This window comes from Elephantulus edwardii, unplaced genomic scaffold (genome assembly GCF_000299155.1).
Source record: "Elephantulus edwardii isolate Elephantulus edwardi_28Jun2011 unplaced genomic scaffold, EleEdw1.0 scaffold00143, whole genome shotgun sequence".
Lineage (NCBI taxonomy): Eukaryota > Metazoa > Chordata > Mammalia > Macroscelidea > Macroscelididae > Elephantulus > Elephantulus edwardii.
Window position 1 is genome coordinate 6,422,563 of NW_006399893.1, and position 21,521 is coordinate 6,444,083.

General features: G+C 41.1%; 1 protein-coding gene across 1 annotated transcript in view; it reads right to left on the reverse strand.

The window, feature by feature from the left end:
• Positions 1-21,521, reverse strand: part of NCKAP5 (NCK-associated protein 5) — a 914,632-nt gene that overhangs the window by 427,929 nt on the left and 465,182 nt on the right. Inside the window, 1 exon segment of the mRNA XM_006894461.1 lies at positions 19,427-19,514. Coding sequence (XP_006894523.1) covers positions 19,427-19,514 — 88 coding nt within the window.

Below are 21,521 nucleotides of genomic sequence, written 5' to 3' on the forward strand. Positions count from 1 at the left end.
TAATCGATCTGATTCCTATGCATACCATCAGGTGAAATCCATGTGTATAATCTACGTTTACGTCTCTTAAAAAATGTATTTGCAATGAATAAGTCATTGATTGTGCAAAATTCAATCATTCTATCTCCAGCTTCATTTCTGTCACCAAGCCCTAGATTTCCTAAAATATGCACATTTCTCATAGTGTCATTATTTTCTCTGTGAATGAGATTTGGTGGCCTAGTGATAAATAGCTGTGTAGTCATCCCAAACGTACATGGTTCAAATCCGTAAGTTGTTTCACCAGAGAAAAATAGGTAGTCAACTCCCATGTAGTTTAATGCCTCTTAAAACCTGCTGGTGGGGCAGCTATGAATTGAGTCCAACTCAATAGTACACAATAGCAACAACAAAATATATACCTTTCTCACAGTTTCTTCATATTCTCCAATTCTTAATAAACTCTAGTAATCTAGAGTAAAGAGGTGCATTGCCGACACAAAGGCACACAGTTAAATCTACCAGCTGTTCTGCTGCAGAAAGATGGGCAGTCAACTCCTGTGTGATTCACTGCCTCAGAAAACCTGCTGGAGGGTCAGTTATGAGTTGGTTCCAACTCAGTGGTACACAACAACAACAACAAACTGTGTGCATTTCTCCTAGTAGTCTTTTCATTTTCTCCATTTCTGAATATTTAGGTTTCCATAGAGCTCTTGAGGTAGTAGCCAGTAAGGGAGTTAGACTGGAAGAGGATTAGGCGACAAAGTGTGGCTCTGTGAAGGAAAGAGCAAATTGATAGAGATAGCTTAAATAATATTTTAAAATAATGATGATGATGATGATGTTACATTTCTTCAATACTAGTCATTGTTATTTTCTTCCATTATTTACAAAACATCATTGAAAGCATCAATGTGTTGTTACCATTGTGTACAATCAAGTCAGAACCGACCGAAAGGTGACCCTCCAGTGGGTTTTCAGAAGCAGTTAATCACATGGGGAGATTGTCCATCCTTCTCCCATGGAACAGCTAGTGGATTTGAGCCCTGTGTCCTTGGAATTGCAGTGCAATTTCTTACCACTAGGCCACCAGAGGTCCCATTATAAAAATTATAAATTTTTGGTTTAGCCTCAGTGTATGAATTATTAATTGAAGAAATTCAGAGTTAAGTTCATTAATCGCGTTCCCAAGATGAAAAATTGAATAAGAAAAATGAGCTTCACTTCCAGGTCTGTATTACTCTGGCATTTTTTTTTTTCTTTTCTTCCCATAATCCCTGACATAAGCAACGTTCCTAACCATGACCCTTTTAATTTGTGGTCTCTAGAAAGTGAAAGTATTATTCTCAGAACTCTGCTGAGAACTCTAGTTCTATACATTTTTTTAAATGGTCTACAAATTCTACTTTCATTTCCTCAGATTGATTCTTCCTGTATTCATATGAACTAGATCTTATTCAGGTTGTGGTGGTGGTGGATGTGTGTCTTTGAGTTGGAACCAACTCACAGCTGACCCCACACCAGATTTTCAAAGGATGTAAATCTCATGGGAAGGGACTGCTCCATGGAGCAGCTGGTGAATGGAACCGCATGCCTTTGGGATTGCAGCACAGCTGCTTATCACTAGGCCAAGAGAGCTCAATCTCATTCAGGTAAGAGATCAAATATTAAGCATATGAGAACAAGTAACACTGAAGTGGGGGGAACACATCTCTACGAACTTCACCTTTGCAGGCCCTGCTGGTTTACAAACTCTGTGTATGAGGCATCCCATTTGCCTTGGACTCCTGCCCAGCTAGATCAGGTTTATCCAACCTGAGATGAGGTTACTCTTCCCTTAGGCAACAATAGCAAAAGCATAAACAGGAGAAGAAACAGTCACTAAACTTCCATTGACTTTTGATTCTCTCGCTAGACCCAGGAGGTCAAACTTCCCTATGAGCCTCATATGCATTCTCCTCCTCCCACATGTGAGCTGTTAGAAAAGATCTTTGAGGTCTTGACACTGACCAGCTCCTACTCCTTACTTCATAGAAGAATCATCTGGCAGAAAACACTGAAGCCCTAATTCAAGAAGAAGAGGTTCTGAGGAACTGGGCTGGGCTTGGAGCCAGGCAGCTTGAGAGCAGTGACCAGAGCCCCAGGCTGTGCTGCACAGGAGACCTCTGAGGTAGATATTTTTAGGAGGAGAGGAGATGACCACGTTTCTCAAGCCTCCACAAGTACAGGGTTCAAACATGTTTCCTAGCCTGCTGTTCTTTCTCATCATCCCCATTAATCCTGCCATGGCTTAAATACAGACATAGCCCAGACTGTCTCCCTCACACACCACACTGGCATTTCCTCTTCATTGCCATGCTGGGCACACTGTGCAGACAGAATCAATAAAAATAATGCAGCTGAAAGGTTATTGTATAGCAGAGATCTTAGTAATGAGAGTGTTTTCTGTTTTGACTTGTTTTGTTTTGCAGTAGGTACATTTCCAATCCTTCCTATTTTCTAATTCCAACATTGTACATTTCTCCCATACTTATCTCCAGTTCACAAAGCATGAATACACCAAGTATGAAAAACTATACGTTTGTATCTCTGGTGAGTTAAGAAAGTAAGGTCAAATTTAAGGATTAACATCATCGAGATTTTATTCTGCTCAAATTCATTTGCTTTCTAAAAGAAAAAAAAAGACAACAAAAAACACAACAATCTAACACCAAAAATACCCCACAGAGGTACGTGCTCACACACACAACAAAAACCAAAACAGATAAGCCTGGTTAACAACAAGAGATGATAAAAATCTTTTCCCCTGACCACACACTTTCTAAAGGGCAGCATCTGGCAGAGTCCATCCACAAAACCTCCTGACCTGGAGACACCTCCTGGACATTCCTTAATAAAGCTGACCCTGGAGGGGGTTGGAGGAGCAGTGCACAGATGGACAATCACCATCTCATGTCCAGTCAGGGAACATGCTACCCCAGGACACCTTTTCATTATTGGACACATCCTGTCATAACAGAGAAGCTATGTTTGACTTTTCCATGGAAAGTGTTCATTTTGCAGTCAAAACAACTAACAGGGAAAGTATTCATGTATGAGCACAGGATTTAGGGAGAAATTGAGAACAAGAAGTAGAGTCAGGACCAATTAAGTCAAGGGATTTAGAATTCTCAAGAAGAATGTAGGCAACTATGCAAATATGGAGTGTTATTACTGAAAACTGAGAATTACAAAAGTGATTACCCTTGTAGGCACTGAGTATATCTCTTCCTAAAAGAGTCATAGCATAATTCACAATAGAAAAGAGTTGGAAAGAATTCAAGTGCCCATTAATAAATGAATGGCTAGAGAAACTACTGTACATCTACATAATGGAGTACTATGCAACACTGAAAAGCAATGAAGAATTCAGGAAACACTACACAACATGGTAGAGTGTAGAGGACATTAGACTGAGTGAAATAAGTCAGTCACAACATGAAAAATCCTGCATAAGGTCATTGTTATTAAAACCTAGAGAAAGGTTTCCATACAGAGAGAGCATTCTAGTATAATTACCTGGGAATGGGAATGGGAAGCAGAACACTAATCTGTAGAAGATTACTACTTATTAAGATGGAAGAAGGTAAAGACAATATGGAATAAAGGGATAAGCACACATTAGGTATACTGTAATTGATGTTATGGAGCCAAATGTGCATGAGTGAGTGATGGGACAAATACTGTGCTTTGTAAATAATTACTCAAATATCCATGAAAAACAAGAACGAAGATGTGCATGTCTTAAGCCCTGCAAGAGTGACCTTGTTATTGTTCTTATGTGCCGTCAAGTTGTCTGCAACTTCTATTGACCCTATGCACAATAGCTCTAATATCTGCCCTGTCCTTAGTCAGTCTCACTGACTCTGATACACCTACCCCCATTGTCATAGTTATTGTATTAACTCATCTCATCCAAGGTCTTTCTTTCTTGTCCTGTCCCTCCATCCTTCCAAATATTATGTCCTTCTCCAAGGATTTGTCCCTCCTGGACACATGCCCAAAGTATGTGAGAAGGAACTGCAAAATCCTACCCTCCAAGGAGAAACTTGGTTTCACCCTCTCCAAGACAGACCTATTTGTTTTCTTGGCAGTCAGTGATATGTTCAAGACTCTTCTCCAGCATCACAACTGAAGGGCATCAATTCTTATTCTATCCTCCTCAGTCATTATCTAGTTCTCTGATGCATTATAAGTAATTGTGAATACCATGGACTGAATCAGGCACACATTAGTCTCTAGACTGACATCATTGCTTCTCAGCACTCTGGAAAGGTTCCTGATGCAGATTTTCCCAATGCAATTCATTTTTTTATTTCTTGACTGTTGGTGCCAAAAATGTTGCAGGACTGAGCAAGCTGTAACTGTTAACAACCTCAGTCTCTTCTCCATTGATCATAGTGCTGCCAGTTGGCCCAGTGGTAAGAATTTCTATCTTCTTGATGTTGAGATTCAATCCATATTGAAGACTACAGTACTTAACCTTTTGTAGCAAACACTTCAGGTCCTCCTCAGTTTCAGGAAACAAGAATGTGTCATCTGCATAACATAGATCATTGATGAGTCTTTCTCCAATTCTGATGCCACATTCCTCCAATCCTGATGCCACATTCCTCCTCATAAAGCCCAGCCTTCAAAATTATCTGTTCTGCATATAGATTGAAAAGGTATGGAGACGGGACACATCACTGACACACTCTCTCCTGCTATTGAACCATGCAGAGTTTCCCTGCTTTGTTCTGAGGACTGTTTTCTAGTCCAAATATATGTTTCTCACAAGCATCATCAAGTTTTTTGGGACCAAGTGTTGAGAGTGACCTTATTGAAAAACATCTTTGCAGATATAATTCTGTGAATGATACAGACTTGAAATTATCCTGGGTTAAGGGTGGGCCCTAAGTGCCATGAATGGTATGTCTGTAAGAGAAAAGCAAGGGAGATTTGGATCAAAGAGACACAGCGAAGGAAGCCAGGGACAATGGTGACAGAGACTGGGAAGATGCATCCACAAGCAGAAGGCTAAGAGCCCTGAGACCCTTGGATTTCAGACTTACAATTTTCAGGAATGCAAGACAGTAACTTCCTGTTGTTCTAAGTCATCAAATCCATGGTCATTTGTTGTGGCCTGCATGCTAATTGGTGAGTGCTCCCAAATGAGACTGTGTAGAAAAATCTAGATTTGGGGGGAATAGTTCTTTAGGTTTTAAAATATAAATATCTTGCAGAGTAATTTCAGAGAGAAAATAAATGCTCTTCTTTTATAAAGGGCAATATATTTGGATGTCATGACCCTAAGAATACTCTTTGGCTTTGAGTTTCACTACCTTAGAACTTGTTATATGTCTAGAAGACATAGCTTAAAACAAAATAGAAAACAAGTAAAGAAGAATATTGTTTCCTCAAGGAACAGTTTCAACCCTTTAAAACTGAACACACAACACAATAAAAGTACTCCCTTTAGAACCATCACCTACTTTAGCAGCTATTCAAAGTTCACAGCAATTCAAATAAAAGGCCAAATTTCTCAAGGCAGAAACAAAACTGCTCATGGCTTTCTGAGATTACAGACCACGGGTATGAATAAAAGCACTCGACAGTAAAATTTCATATCCCCTTTGTGTGTTATAATTTTATAAATACCTGGGCAAAGAGTCACTCAATCAACAGATACTCAGTAAAAATTTTAGAAAATTAGTTAAAACTGGTGTGCACTCATGAAATAAACTCACTGCTGATCTGCAAACTCATGGTGGCTGAACTGTGTGTCTACACTGGCTGGCCACACGTGGCTTCAATGAAAGAGAAGGAAATGCTATTTCTGAGTAACTAACTTGAGTTGCAGTGGAGCTCCTTAAAGAGTCCAGCTCTTTCTGGTAATGAACTTCCAATTCTGATTAAAGACTACTTCTAGAGAAAAGGATTATAGGGGTAAGAATCCTTGTAGACAAATATCACCCATACTGGCCTGGGCTTTGGACACTGAACGTCAATCTCATTTCTTCTTTGTAAAATTACAGAATAGGGAGGTGAGTAGGTTAAGAGGCTCACCAGATCACAATGTGGATCCACAGACCAAAGGAATCCAAATGACCAGCTTACTTGGAAACAACAGCAGAGCTCCAGCCTTGGGCATTTCAACTCTGCAGACCGATGGAAGAGCTCAGAGAGCTGGAGCCTCCCCAGACTCCCAGGCAGCTCTGACACACAGCAGGACCAGGATGCATGGAATCACATCCCCAGGCAACTATGAACACTCCAGCCTTGCCGTGCACAATACATATACTCACGGGAGAACATGATACTTGTGATTCTGGAACATTCATACATTAAATACAAGAGTAACATGACTACTTTAAGACTTTGTTAGAAAGGGTCAGGATCATAGTTTAAGGAGATCCAGTAATTTCCCTGGCAGCTTGATTTTGGGTTTCCATGAACAAAGTCCCAAATCTGTGTCTGCTATTTTCAGTGTACAGAAAAAGGAACTAATTATATATTTCAGTGTATAGAAAAGAAACTAAATACTGATGATTGACAAACTTCAAAATATCTAGAAATATTTCCTTTCACCAGTAATTTCCTACTTAGATATATCTAAGAACACTTTGAAGAAGGCATTTAAGGGAAAAAAATTCAAATTATATTTTTTTTCCATGGAAAGAACTTAAATAAAAGAATCTATTACTTTGAGTTTGATTAAGGTGACTTCATTAGGGGGCTCTAGTGTGTCAGAGATGACAAGGAGGGCACAGGATAGGGCGGGCTTCTGGCTGGCTCTTTATAGGGTCACTATGAGTTGTACTGGACTTGATGACACCTAACAACAGCAAGGGATCAATAAATGATCACTGATCATCCTTGGAAATAAGAGAGCAGCTCAGACAGCCCCAATTCATGTATTTCAAAGGAGGAGGTACCGTTTAGAGCTCTGGCTGAGCTTTGTCTCTGCATTTCTGTCCCAAGACCACCACTTTGCAAGTCTCTCTTTCTTATTGTAAAATGAGTGAAAGTTCACAAGCCTTATTTTTTGCAATCATTCAATTCATGTATATTTTGTTTCATAATTCATTAATTACAACACACACAATGTCTGACTGTCCATTCATTTCACACCATCCTTCCTATCATTCATCCATCCTAATAAGTTCTCATTTATTAATTTTCTACTGCTTCCCTCCAAACCATACTAGATTGATTCTCTCTATACAGAAACCCTTCTCAAACTTGTTATAACAGTGATCTGCACAGGGCCTGTCCTGCTGTGACTGACTTGTCATTAAGTCTCTTGACCAAATGTCCATTTTCATGTCAATCTTCTCAGCCCACTATAAGGTCTGAGGGAGCTCTCAATGGTGATGGTGATGGTGTCTTAGAGTTGGCAGAGCAAGTCCTTATCACTAAGTCACCAGAGTGCTAGAGTGATCATATAATTGGTGATAATTCATGTTGGGGGTAGTGGTCAGAGCATTATGGGCTCAGTGACACTTAATGAAGGGCAAGCCCCCCAGGATGAAACAGAGGAGTATCAGGAACTCAAGAGTTCTAAGGGTAAGATGAAACCTTAGGCATTATTGATTTTTAAAAAATTTTATTTTAATAATTTTAATGAACATTTACAGAGATTTTGGATTTCCATTCCTTCATTGTTGCACTTTTCTCCCTGCCCAGCCCTCCCCCTTACCACCCAGTTTGCTCCTCTCTTTGAAAAAGTAAAAGAAAAATTCTTTCTTTGGTATACAATATTTTGTCACCAGTTCAATCTTACAACATTTCCTTTCATCTTTTTCTGAAGCGTGTGGCCATCTGTTCAGGCTGGTGTACACCCCTGAGTACTTGCGGTCCTATGCTGTTAAGCTGTGGTGCACCTTTTAGAGCAGGGCGAGGCTGGGCAGTGCCCACAATGCTGCTGTCTGCCTAGCACGGAGCCCCAGGTTAGTTGCTGTGGCTGGCTGTTCAAAGGCAAAGCTTTATCTTTTAATAAAGATAAAAAATAAAGCAGTTAACACTTAACTTCCTGCCTCTGCTCATTTCATCTAACGTGGGAAAACAAAAGTAAACCTAGGCTTTGATTCTCCTCTTCCCTGGCCCAGTTAACCCTTTCTATTGCTTGGCTACCATGGGCTTTAGCAGTTGTGATTCTTAATCCAACAGCTTTCATTCTCCAAGAACGAGGAAGTAGATGCTCAGAGAACCCCTGTGGCCTTTTGGGTTCTGAGTCTGGTTAGCTTGTCAGGACATGAGTTGTGTCCATAATACACATATCATGTGTTCCCCCCCAAACTCAATGTTCCCCCCCCCAACATGGCCCTGTTAGTGTTTCCTCACAATCACACATTTTATTCATAAACAAATTCATTAATATGGACTCTATTCATGTCCCATACATTAAAAGAGAGCAAGAACAAGAAAGCAACAAATACAGGTAAGAGCACAAGAGGACTGGAGACAGGCTGATCTGCCACCCGTGTTATGACTATTCATGTCTCATTAAGGCTACAGGGATTAAATGTTTTGATAGATGTCCTTTCCAACCAGTTGCTCCATTTCTTTTACACTTAATTGCCCCTTGTCATGGCTAATAGTGTTTCTCCCCCCAGTATGCCTTTCCTAACATACTTCCCTAATAAAACGGTGGTTGAGTGACAAAAACACGTAACGTGGCAAATAGTAAATTATAAAATACCTTAGGGAAACAATGACATGGAGAAAGAAAGAAAGCAGAAAGGAAGTTGAGAAACATTTTGAAAACTATTTGAGCTCCTGTGTCCGATGCAGGCCATGGCCTTCACAGTTGCTATACCTCAGTGAGTTGAACAATGACCAAGGAGGACAGAAGAAGAATTGACACTTTTGGGTTGTGGCATTGGAGAAGAAGAATACTAAACATACCAAGAAGCGCCAAGAGAAAGAACACCCAACTTGTGTGCCTGACATGGTCTGTCCTGGAAGGGGTCTGTCCTGGAGAGGGTGGTCTGTCTTGGAGAGGGTGAAATCAAGCTGTTCCTTGGAGGCACGGATTTTGAGGCTCTGTCTCACATACTTTGGGCATGTTGTCAGAAGGGATCAGTCTTTGGAGAAGGATATGATGCTTGGAAGGGTTGAGGAAGAGAGGAAGCACAGGAGAGGATGACTGGATGAGAGAGATTGACACAATAACTAGGGAAATGAATGAAGGTGTGTAGAGACAGTGAGACTGGCTCAGGTTAGAGCAGGGTTCAGAGCTATTGTACACAGGGTCACTATGGGGCATAGTCGACTTGACAGCACATAACAACCAAGACGGCAATTAATTTCCCTGTTTTTATTTTCCCTTGGGTCTTTCAATTTTTCCTAATGAAATCCATCTGCCCTAGTCGCATAAATATGTCACTTAGCCTATATATTACGGTAACATTTCTATTACTCAAGGGATTGTCTTTTTCACAGAAAAAAATGACAAGCATTAACATCATATGGCCTGTTAACATATTTTCACTTCCTGTCAGTTATTTATGCATCCTTTTAAAATGCTGAGGCAGTGGCACTGTGTCTTAGGGTTTTAGCTATATATACCCACTATCCTGCCATTTAAAAACCTCCCAGATAAGTGCTCTATTTTATTCTATGGACCTCATTTAGCAAATCTATGATTTACTTCCATTTCTCTCACTTAGCATTTGTCAAAGCTCAAACAAGCCTTTCTGAGCTTCATCTGTAAAAATAGGCAAGGATTGTACCTATTTTAGAGACTGGGTGTAAACAAATGAGATCCATTTTAGGTAAGCACTTTGTAAATGCAAAGCACCCAACATGTGTTCCTGGCATGGTTCAAATATACGAGGACTGGGGTGGGCAGGAGGGGGAAAGAATCTGGGAAAAGTGAGGAAGCTCATGACTCATTTCAAAAGATGTGGAAACAAAGAGAAAAAGGAAGTGAATTATTAGTCATTAAGCCTTGGCAGAAAGTAGGGCTCTAAAAGAGCAACGTGCTCCTTAACATTCCCCTAAGCTGCACTAACCACTTGCCTGCTGTCACAGTGCTGGTAACTTGGATTATTTGCCTATTCTAACCTCTTTTACCACATCTGGTATCCTAAACTACCAGAGTGAGCTCTGGTGACCTGCTGGTAAGAATCTGTGCTGCAGTTTTGAAGGCAAGTAGTGTAAATCCACTAGCTGCTCCATGGGAGAAGGATGGGCAATCTCTTCCCTTGCAATTAATTGCCTCTGAAATCCCGCTGGAGGGTCAGCTATGGGTCAGTTCTGACTTGATGGCACACAACAACAGCCACGGAAAAGGCCCGTGTCAGCTAGTTCTGCCTCCACAGCACATTGCCTTGGGTCTGCTGGGCTTCCATTCTGCCAGGTGATTAATGTGATACACAAAATAATGGCCCTCCAAGATGTCCATGCTCTAGTCCCCAGAACCTGCAAACATACTAACTTACACAGTAAAAGGGTCTTAATAGATGTGATCAAATTAAAGCTTCTGAGACAAAGCATTATGTGGGTGGTCTCACCCAAATCACCAGTGTCCTCACAAGAAAAAGGCAGAGGAGTCAACGGAACCAGAAAGGGCCATGATGCACGCTGAAGATGGGAGGGAGTCACGGGCCAAAGAATGCAGAAGCCGCCGTCAGCTGGAAAAGGCAAGGAAATCAGCTCAAGGCCGAAGCCTCCTGAAGGGATGAGACCACCAGCCAGGCCTTGTTAGAGATCTGACCACCAGAAGGCACCACAGTGCGTCCTGTGGGGCTTTAAGTAGCATTAATGGTGATTTGTGATGGGATTGTCTTGGTTATTCAGCGCAGCTATCACAAAAATGTCACAAATGTAGCTTTCAACAAACTGATTTCTGACACTTTCTGACACGAGATGTCTGAATTCAAGGGGCTGGATCCAGAGGAAGGCTGCTTCTTTCTCTGTTGACACTGGAGCAAGACCTTTGCCTCTTTTGGCTTTTATTCCCCTTGGGAGACCTTCCCAAGGCTTGCCATCTCTCTTTCTCCATCTCTGTTTTATTGGTTGGTTTGTTTTATTTCTCTTAGATCTCAAAAAGACTGACTTAAAACACAGTCCGCCTAAACTAAGGCAGTCTCATTACTGTAGCAAAGACAGCCCACTTCCAAATGGGACTAATATTATAGGCATGGAGGTCAGCATTTGCAACACAGAAGCCAGTCCACAGTGAAGAACAATAGGAAACTAGCACGCTTACATAAGCAAATGCACAGATAATTAGCATAGGAATGAATGTATGAGTGAGAGAACAGATGGATAAACAAATGGTGAAAATTCTAGGTAGAAAGTGGGAAAGGGAAGTTCAGCTCTAATGTAAATAAAAATAATGGGCTGGGTAGTGTGGGGCCAATCTTGTAATGTCTCCAGACTTAAAGACCAGGGTTCAAATCCCGTCTAAGGGACTCTCTAAGTATGCCTTCTTGAGCAAGGGTTACCCCTCTGCCCATATGTGTTTAGGTGGAGACAGCATCAGTGTGTCCTGCACAGGGCTGTCAGAAGGACTCAGCTAGAATCTACTCACATTTACAGGATTCTGCAGCAGGCACATTTGAAACCACTATAATTTAAAAGTGGTATTTTTGTTACTTCATGCTCAAAACTTGATAAAATGCAAATTTCTTGGATTACAAAACTCAATGATTATACTTTGACTGCTGAAGAGGAATACTTGCCTTCCTTTGAGAGAATCCATGTCGAATTATGTAATTATAAATCATACAAGTGACAAATTATGAGGTCAGTAGAAACATACTCCTTGAACAAAATATGACCACCCTTTAATTTATGCAGAGCAATTAGCCTGGGCCTGGCACACAGAAAGAAAGTACTCTGCAATTATCATATTAGTTCGGTGACAAAGACCCGAGAACACAGTTTTGTGGTAGGAATGTAAACAAGGCCAGCTTTCCTGTGTGTCTAAGCTTTACACAGGCCTCAGGCTCCTTTTCTAGGATGGAAAAATTGGAATCAGGTGTGTTGACATTCCACACTATACAGTAATACAATTTCCTAGCTCTCACTCAAATCTGGAATTGGTTTTAGGAAAGTATTTTTAATATGCTCAACTATTATTATTATCATGCACACTGTGTAGACCCTATTTTGCTGTTGTTGTTAGGCACTGTCGAGTCCAGTACAACTCATAGCAACCTTATGAAGAACAGATTTGAACCCTCTCCTATCCTGTGTCATCCTCACAATCTCTAACACACACGAACCCACTGCTGCAATCACTATGTCAATCCATCGGGTTGAGAATCTTCCTCTCTTTTATTGACCCTCCTCCTTTCCAAGCATGATATCCCTTTCTAAGGAATAGCCTCTCCTCTCCTCTCTTACCACTAGGGTACCAGAACTCCTATAGTAACTAAGGAGCTCTGGTGGTCTAGTAGTAAGAAGCTGTGCTGCAATCTCAAAGGTATGCAGTTCGAATCCATCAGCTATCAGTTGCTCCAGAGGATGATGGGCATTCTCCTCTCATGTAATTAACTGCCTCTGAAAACCCACTAGAGTGTCAGCTATGGATGGATTCCTACTCACACAGCAACATGTCCAAAGCATGTGAGATAAACCTTTGCTTCCAAGGACCACTCCGGCTGCACCTATACTGTTGTTGTTATGTGCCGTCAAGTAGCCTGCGACTCATAGTGACCCTCTGTAAAATAGCCCTAAACCCTGTTCTGTACTGTGCCAGTCTTACTGCCTCTAACACACCCACCCCCATTACTCCAGTCACTGAATCAATCCACCTCATAGAGGGTTTTTTCTCCTGCACTGTCGCTCCACCCTCCCAAGCATGATGTCCCTCTCCAAGGACCTTCCTTACAACATGTCCAAAGTATGTCAGACAAAGCTTCAGAATTCTTGCCTCCAAGGAGCACCCTTGGTTTAACCCTCCCTAGGATGAACCTGTTCATTTTCTTAGCAGTCCATGGTATGTTCAATACTCTTATCCAGCACCACAGCTCAAAGGCATCAATTTGTTTTTATCATCCCTAATCATTGTCCAGCTCTCTGATGCATAGCAAGTAATTGAAAAGACCATGGCCTGTATCAGGTGCATCTTAGTATCCAGTGTGATACCATTGCTCTTCAGTACTCTAGAGAGGTCCCTAAACAGCAGACTTTTCCATCGTGTTATGTCTTTTCATTTCTTGGCTGCTGGTGCCAAGAGTGTTGTCTGTGGAGCCAAGCAAACTAAAGCCATGAACAATCTCAATCTCTTCACCATTCATCCTGATGCTGCCAAGTGGCCCAGTGGTGAGAATCTTTTGTCTTCTTGATATTGAGCCTCAATCCATATTGAAGGCTGTAGTCCTTGACCTTCTGAAGCAAGCGCTTCAAGTCCTCTTCAGTTTCAGCAAGCAGTGTTGTGTCATCTGCATAACACAGATTGTTACTGAATCTTCCACCAATCCTGATGCCACACTTCTCTTCATACAGCTCAGCCTCCCAGATCATCTGTTCTGCATATAGGTTGAAAAGGTACAGAGATAGGACACATCCTTTCCCAATATTTGACCATGCAGTGTTTCCTTATTCTGTTCTGATTGGTTCCTGGCCCAAGTACAGCATGATCAAGTGTTCTGGGATTCCCGTTATCAGAGTCAGCCAGTTTGTTGTGATCCACGCAGTCTAACGCCTTTTCATAATCAATGAAACACAGATAGACATTCCTCTGGTACTCTCTGCTTTCTGCCAAGATTCATCTAACATTACCTACAATAGTTCTAGTACCACAAATCCAAAAATAACCTATTTGAGTTGATTCTGTCTCGTAGTGACTATATGTTGTTCTTATATGCCATCTAGTTGGAATCTTCACAGAGCTCACCCTCTGTGTTTTCTGCACAAGGCTGTAAATGAAGGAGAGATTTCCCATCTTTCTCCCATGAAGCAGCTGGTGAATCAGAACCGCCTGCTTTTGGGTTGGCAACAGAACTCCTTAGGACTAGGGCACCAGAGCTCCCTAGTGACTAAACAGGACAGAACAGAACAGCTGCAGAAGGTTCTCAAGGCAGCAATCATATGGAAGTAAACTGCCACAGTTAAATTCTGTACAGCAGTGGGAAGGTTAAAACCACTGACCTTTTGCTTAACGTGAATACTTGAGTACTGTGCTATCACAGCTCTGTAGCCATCTTCAGAACACTATCATCTGGGCATGAAAGGACACCCATAAATACATCTCTTTCTTCTCTCTGTTCTCATTTCCAAAATCCCCAAACAAAGCTATTCCTAGTACAGTCTAAAGCTTATACTTATTTGCTAATCATACAAATGACCTCATGTGGCCCATGTCTCTCTCCCATTTTACAGAAAAGGAGCCTAAGGCCAATTAGACAATGAATGAAAAAAAAAATCTACTCTGTGAAGCACTAATTCAAGTTAATAACTGTCTTCTCCTGAGACAGAAGAGCTAATTTTCCAAAACTAATAGACTGGATTATGGAGGGGAAATAGTCTTAAAACATTTTTTTTAAGTGTCTATTTTTTCCAAGAAGCTTCCAGTTTCACAAAATGATTTCTGATGAAAACACCACATGTCTACCCTGCAGATTTGGCCAAGAGCTTTTGGAAAGATTAGACTCAAATAATCAAAAGACACAAATCTGGATGAAATGGAGCCACAGTGAGGACATCAAGACAAGCTTAAGAGGGATGATGAATTATTTAGTCCTAAATGAAGCCTCGTATTACCTGGGAGGAGGACAAATTACTCATATTTCAAATGCATATGACTCTTTGAGGAGAAAAGAATCTTTAATGTAGAATCAAGTCTCACTTCTATTTGCAACAGCAATTTTCTACCCAGGCAGATAGAACACTGGGAGCTAATAAGCTGATTTTACTCATTTCAACTGACTTCCAATCTGGGCATTACCACTACACTACTATAACTATCCTCTTTCTTTAGCATTCACAGGGTTTTCAATGGCCTGTTATTTAGGAAATAGATGGTCCATCCTGCTTCCTAGTCTGTCTTAGTCAGAGAGTTCCACCAAAACCTGTCCACTATGGGAAACCCAAATAATTTGACATGCCAGTGGCAATTAATCTCACAGAAACCTCAAAATTATCTCAGTAGAGCAAACTGACAGACAAGTGCTGCATCACTGAGAACAACGTTTTCCTCAACCACAATAAAAATTATGCCCAACAACAAGAAGAAGTAAGCTGGAAGGACCTAAGATCTACAACTTTTACTCTGGGAAATAACTTTGGCTCAACAAGAACAACCCAATGAGCGTTACTAGATAAATACCCCTCTTGACACCACCATCATTACCACCACCAACATCATCACCACCAAAAACACCACCATCCCACCCCAAACCCTCAACCACCACTATCAGCATCCCCACTATTACATCACTACTACTACTACCACCATCACTATCACCATCATCCCCACCACCACCAACCCACCGCCACCATCACTACACCACTACTACTACCACCATCACTCCTGTCACCACCACCATCAACACCATCATCACCACCACTATCACTATTACCATTACCACTACCCCCCCCTTCCACAAAACTGGATGTTAGAGACTATCCTAATATCTTTATGAAACTAACTTTAATCTCCTCTAAGACCATTTATTGGAAGGAGGAGTGGCATCCACTTCCGTAATAGCTTGCCTCTGGAAACCCTATGAACCTGGAGAGGATGAAAGGCACCCAAATGTTGAGGGCTCTCCTTTATAGGGTTGCTAAGAGTTGCCTGTGACTCAAAAGCACCTAACAACAACAATAATAAGACCATTTAAGTCAACTCATCGTATTGTTCTAATTAGAATGGAGAACAGTCATCTTCATGTTCATACAGAAGGTCCTTTTACGTTTCAAGAATCAGCTCTATGGATGCAGCCTTCTTAAAGCCACCCATGTTCTCATTTATAAATTTCATATATATTTGGTTTGGTTTGGGTTTTTTTTTGTTTTTTGTTGGTGTGTGTGGTTGTTTTTTTTTTAAATCAGGCACATTTCAATTCTTCTTCTATGTAAGGTGCATGACAGAACGTTGAAATGCAGAACTCACAATGCCATGCATATTAGGGACAACAATCAGTATCAGCCACTTCTACAAATTAATTTATGTTTTGTTGTTGTTGTGTAACACAGAGTCGGAGCCACCCATAGCTGACCCTCCAGCGGGTATTCAGAGGCAATTAATTACAAGGGAGGAGATTGTCCATCCAACTGCAGAACAGCCCATGGATTTAAAAATTCATGCCTTCGGGATTGCAGTGCAGTTTCTTGCCCCTACTAGAGTTTTTCAAGGATCACCTCAAATTTCTACTTACTTCCTTTCCCTCTTTATTTTTTGGCTTTACATTCAGTGTAATCAAAGCTGGGTCACTATTTGTGCTGTTAAGTGATGGTCATGGGAAGTCCTAAATTTATCTCCATGGACTGCCTGTTCTGCTTCTGAAATATTTCCCATTCCTACCCCACTGGAGCCATCTCATGTATGATGCCAATTTGGATCATGTCTTTATTTTTTATTCAGTCTATTAAAAAAGGCCATGCAATAAATTCTAGTAGCAGAAGTAGAACTGGTACTTCAACAACTCCTTAATCCATTTAGACTTCTTTTTAATTTTTCCTTTCATATTGGTTTCCTTATAATGTTCATACACATTATTTTTCACATTATCCTATATTCACATTGTGTTTCATACAATCATTCCCATTCATTATATTTTATAAAATTAATCATCATTGAACTATACTCATCATTACCTTGTTTTCTAGATCTGTCCCATTTCTTTTACTCACTCCTCCCTCTACCCACCAAATTGTGTGACCCTATGATTTGCCCCCACTGATCCTCACCCCTCTGTTGCAAGCCTCCTCATATTGGATCTGTATATATGTGTTCCTAGTTATGTTTCTATTTCTACAATAATGGTCTAATGCAGTATTTGTCATTATGGGACTGAGGTAGTTCACTCAGTATAATGCTCTCTAGTTTCTCTCAAGTTATGTAGTGATTTTCTAAATCATTGCCTCTGAGTGCTGCGCAGTATTCTATCACATGAATGTACCACAATTTCTCAACCCATTCAATTGTGTTTGGACATTTGGGCTATTTCCATGTACTTGTGATGATGAATAATGCTGCTAAGAACAGTGGTGCACAAATCTCCATTTGTGTCTCAGTTCTAATTTTCTTGGGATTTATTCCTAGCAGTGGAACAGCTGGGTCATATGTAATTTCTAGGTTCAGCTTTTTGAGAAAATGCCAAACTGCCTTCCAGAGTGGTTGTACCATTTTGTAATACCATGAACAGTATATGAGCATTCCTCTCTCTCCACATGCTCTCCAACATCTATTGCCTACTGCCTGTTAAGCTTTGCCACTGCTACTGGGGTGAGATGATATCTCATTTTTATTTTGATTTGCTACTTTCTTATTGCCAGTGATTTTGAGTATTTCTTCATGTTAGACTTCCTTGGTCTCCATACGGTGCAAGTCCAAACATGAGCACAGTACACAAGACCCAGTCTCATTTGGCTTTTCCACATATCTCAATATTAAGGACAAACTCTTAATACCATGCAGGTCATTACTTAATTGCATTGGTTTCTATGAACTTACAATTGACACCACTGGGTCCCTATCTAGGCTTTCCGTCTAGCCGGGAAACTCTTCCCTTGTCCTCCATCCTCAGGTGTACTTTACCTGCCACAACTGTGAGAGGTATTCATCAGCTCCACAAGTAGGATGAGTCAAGCTCTCCTTCCTGTTCACAGTGAAGGATGCAGCCACTCGGCGTGTGGGCCTTACTGTGGAGCACTAAGATGCATTTATGGGCATCGCTGTGTCACTATAGACTTTCTTTTTACATCAACTAGCAATCTGCTTCATAGTGTCTTGCTTTTAATCATTGAGTTGGATGCCAGTTCATTGTGACTCTATGTACAATGACACAAATCCTTGAGATCCATAGATTTCATTGCCTAACTTTCAGAAAAATATCTCCAGGTCTTTCCTCAACTGAAACTGTTCTGACATTATACCAACATGCAAGCCATCACTGACACATCAGTAGCTGCACAAAGGCTGGGAACTGAATCCACATCTTCAGTGGTATAGTCCATAAAGGAGGTGTGATGCTCACACCAAGGCTGCACCTCTCTGTGGTGATTCGAATCCACCAGAGGCTTTGTGAGAGAAAGATGGGCAATCTCCTCCTATGAGATTTACAATACCAGAAAGTCAATGGTCAGCTATGAGTTGGTTCTCACTCAGCAAAAATCAGAGGCTCTCCTGAATAGATGACAATTAAAGCACTATCCAAATACTTCCCTCTTCTTTCACAGAAATTAAAAAGAATGAGCTACATAAAATCATCCACGAATACTTGATTTCCCAAATCAGAGATGACTAAATGGTTTTCAGGACTGAGATACAGACCAATGTTTCCCAACAGTTCAAACTGGTTCAGCTGGGCCAAGGGAAAACTCAGACTCAAATTAGTAAAATGCATATAATATCAAGAAGAGTCAAGTGAGAAACGAAAGCAACAATAACAATAAAAGCTCCTAAACTTTCAAACTTATTGTGTCCTAGAAGGAACCAACTCCAACTGAGTATCCAGGGGGTTTTGGAAGCCTGCCCAACGCATGGGAGAGACAAAGCCTCTGGTGAACATGATCCACCAGTGAGGTGCTGCCTGCAGGCTAACAGTGCAACTATCTACGGACTACATCACCGGTCATAGGGAAGGAAATGGCATCATGATCAGAAAAGCAGAGGGTCAGTGAGGCATAAAGCCTTCAGAAGATGGACTGACCCAGCAATTGCAACAGTGGGAATCTGGAAGGATGAGCAAGGCTTCCCTCTGTTGTATGCAAGGGTGCTACAAGTCAGGGCCAATTTGAAGGGAGCCAACAACCGCCGCTCTATAGCAGTGATAAATGGGCTAAAGCATGAATCAAAGCACGTGAATGTGAGGCTGAGAAGAGGCAAGTGTCCTTCCAGGAGCTGGGTGTGGGAGACAGGATTAACTCCCGGAATGTGGGGATCAACACAGAATCAGAGCAGCACAGCACCATCTCTGAGAGGCCCAACTCTCCTGGTCAAGAGATTTGGCTGTTATGCAATATGCACACTGCCTTGTGGTCTAAAAAGAGGGATTCCATTTCTAGCAGAATATAGTTTTTCCCACTTCCAATTATTCTGGTACCTGCATATTTTACAAATTCAGTTCTCATCTAGCTTTATTTCATCAACCATGATGGAACCATGACCAGATGTGAAGTTCAGCTTTGGACCATACTTGCCACCCATTCTTTATTTCTTTGTCTTTGAACCAGAAAGGAAAGTCCTACAGAATGCCAAGTACACAAGCCCACCAGTATTTAGCTGAGAGCAAGGGACATGCCGTACCTGATGGACCATGGCGCACACACTCTCTTCCTTCTGCGGCTCGGGAGGTCCCTTACTCTGCAGTAAGCTGCGGACTGTTTCTTCCATCCTAGGGGGAGAAATGAAAACATTTCTTTAAGGAAGGTTCCCTGTTAATACAGGCCTGTTGTTAGTAAAAAGAACTCTTTATTTGCCATTTTCAGACCCAATCTCTTCTCATCCATATCCTTCATTTCCCATTAAGAATAGTCAATGAAGAATATTCAAACTATTCTTAGCATTTTTGGGTTCTCTGTCTTTTTCTTTACGATTTCTGTTTCCATCTGTGGCCTACTGCATTTGTCCTCATGCAAACATCTCCCCAAATTTCTCTTTACTCTCACTCATTCCCTTTCACTTTAACACAAAGTCTCATCACATTAATCTTCCAGAAGCATCACTTTGACCTTTAAAAATCAACTTGGAAAGTTAACCAAAAATTGCACTAGTGTATTCTCTCCATACACAGGTGCCTGTCTGTCCAGTGTGATCTTGCACAGAAAGATCTTTCCTTTTTTCAACTGCTTTGTAGCACTCAGTGAGGAGTGTGACTCCACCACCATACATGTAACCTTTCCGCTACTGAAGGAATGCCAGTCATTTAAAATCTTTTCTATCTGAAACAGTGAACACCTTCATATACCTCTCTTTGTCTACATTCATGTCTATTTTGAGAGGCTGTAACACAGATGCTAGAATTCTGTTTCACTTTCATTGCCAACTTCCAAAGGCATCTCATTTCCCAAAAGTAAACAGTAAAGCAAACACTCATCTCTTTGAACAATGGCTTTAAGGAGAGGAGAGATTGGGAGGCTAGCACAGGACCCCACGGGCATTTCATGTTGCCGTATGCAGGAAGGCTGGGATTCAGAGGCAACTAGGTCGCATCTAACTATAATAACAACAACATTAACCAAACACAGCAGCCCCTGTCAAACGGGCATGGCTTACATCCAGGGGGATGCTTTTGCATGACCAAGTATTTTAATTGGAAACTAAGCCTTGTCCTAGGGTGCACTGCCTGGGGGAGCACTGCCAGGAAGGGAACACAGAGCTTTCTGACCTGGGGAAAGGATATGATACAGAAGAGGCCAACTGTTCCTGCCAAAACATAAACATCAGGGTGCAAATTCTGAAATAATAAGCAATCAGAACCCACCTGTAAATCTGTTTTGTTATATAGAAACAAATAAAAACTTTTAAGTAGTTCTGGAGTTTCCCCAATGCTCACCCAAATCTATCATAAACACATAATGACAATGCAAGCCTTTGTTTCTGACATATTAGTCTACTTTCTTCATCTTTCATAAAGCTCGGCATCCTTTGAAACCTGACAGAGGGTGGCTTTCCGTTAACATCACATGGAGATGATGGGGTTCTTTGCACCTTAGAACAGAGGGCAAAGGCCATTCTTACTTGATTCTGTACTATTATTACTCATTCATAAAAATCTGGCTTAGAAAGGGCCCAGTGGATAAGACTGACTTAAAGTAACCTGCCCTTTTCTTTTTCTTTAAGTTACAATAAGACTCTTAGGGCATATCTTGCTGAATTATCTCTTCTATGTAATTAAAAAGCTCTATTCACAAGTTGCTGGATCAAAAAGAAAAACATCTTTTCACCTTTCTCCCATTCTTCTTGGCTTTGTATTTGATAAAAGAAAAAAAAATGGAAAAAGAATGTGCGGGCAGGAAGCTGTTCAGAGGCATCTGAGGCTGACCCAGCACCCCTTCCATGGTGCCATGAGCTGTTTTCTGGCACTGCTTTGTGATTAATTAAAACCAATTACATTTTCAACCTACGGCTTGGAACAGAATTGCAGGGCCTCATCCTAATTCTTGTTAAAAAATTATGTTGTTGCATCTTTTCATAACCTTTTGGATTCGGTCACAGTGAAAATGTCTTAAGCCTGATGTGTAGATACCATTATTCATTTCCTGATGGCATCGTCTATTTTAAATTTTCATTTAGCAGGCTTATCTCTTTATTTTCCCGAAGAATCAAAGATAGCGAGACTTCTCTTGGCAGACATTTTCCTTCATTTTATTCCTTTGCTGGCTGATGCCTGGGGGTCTGC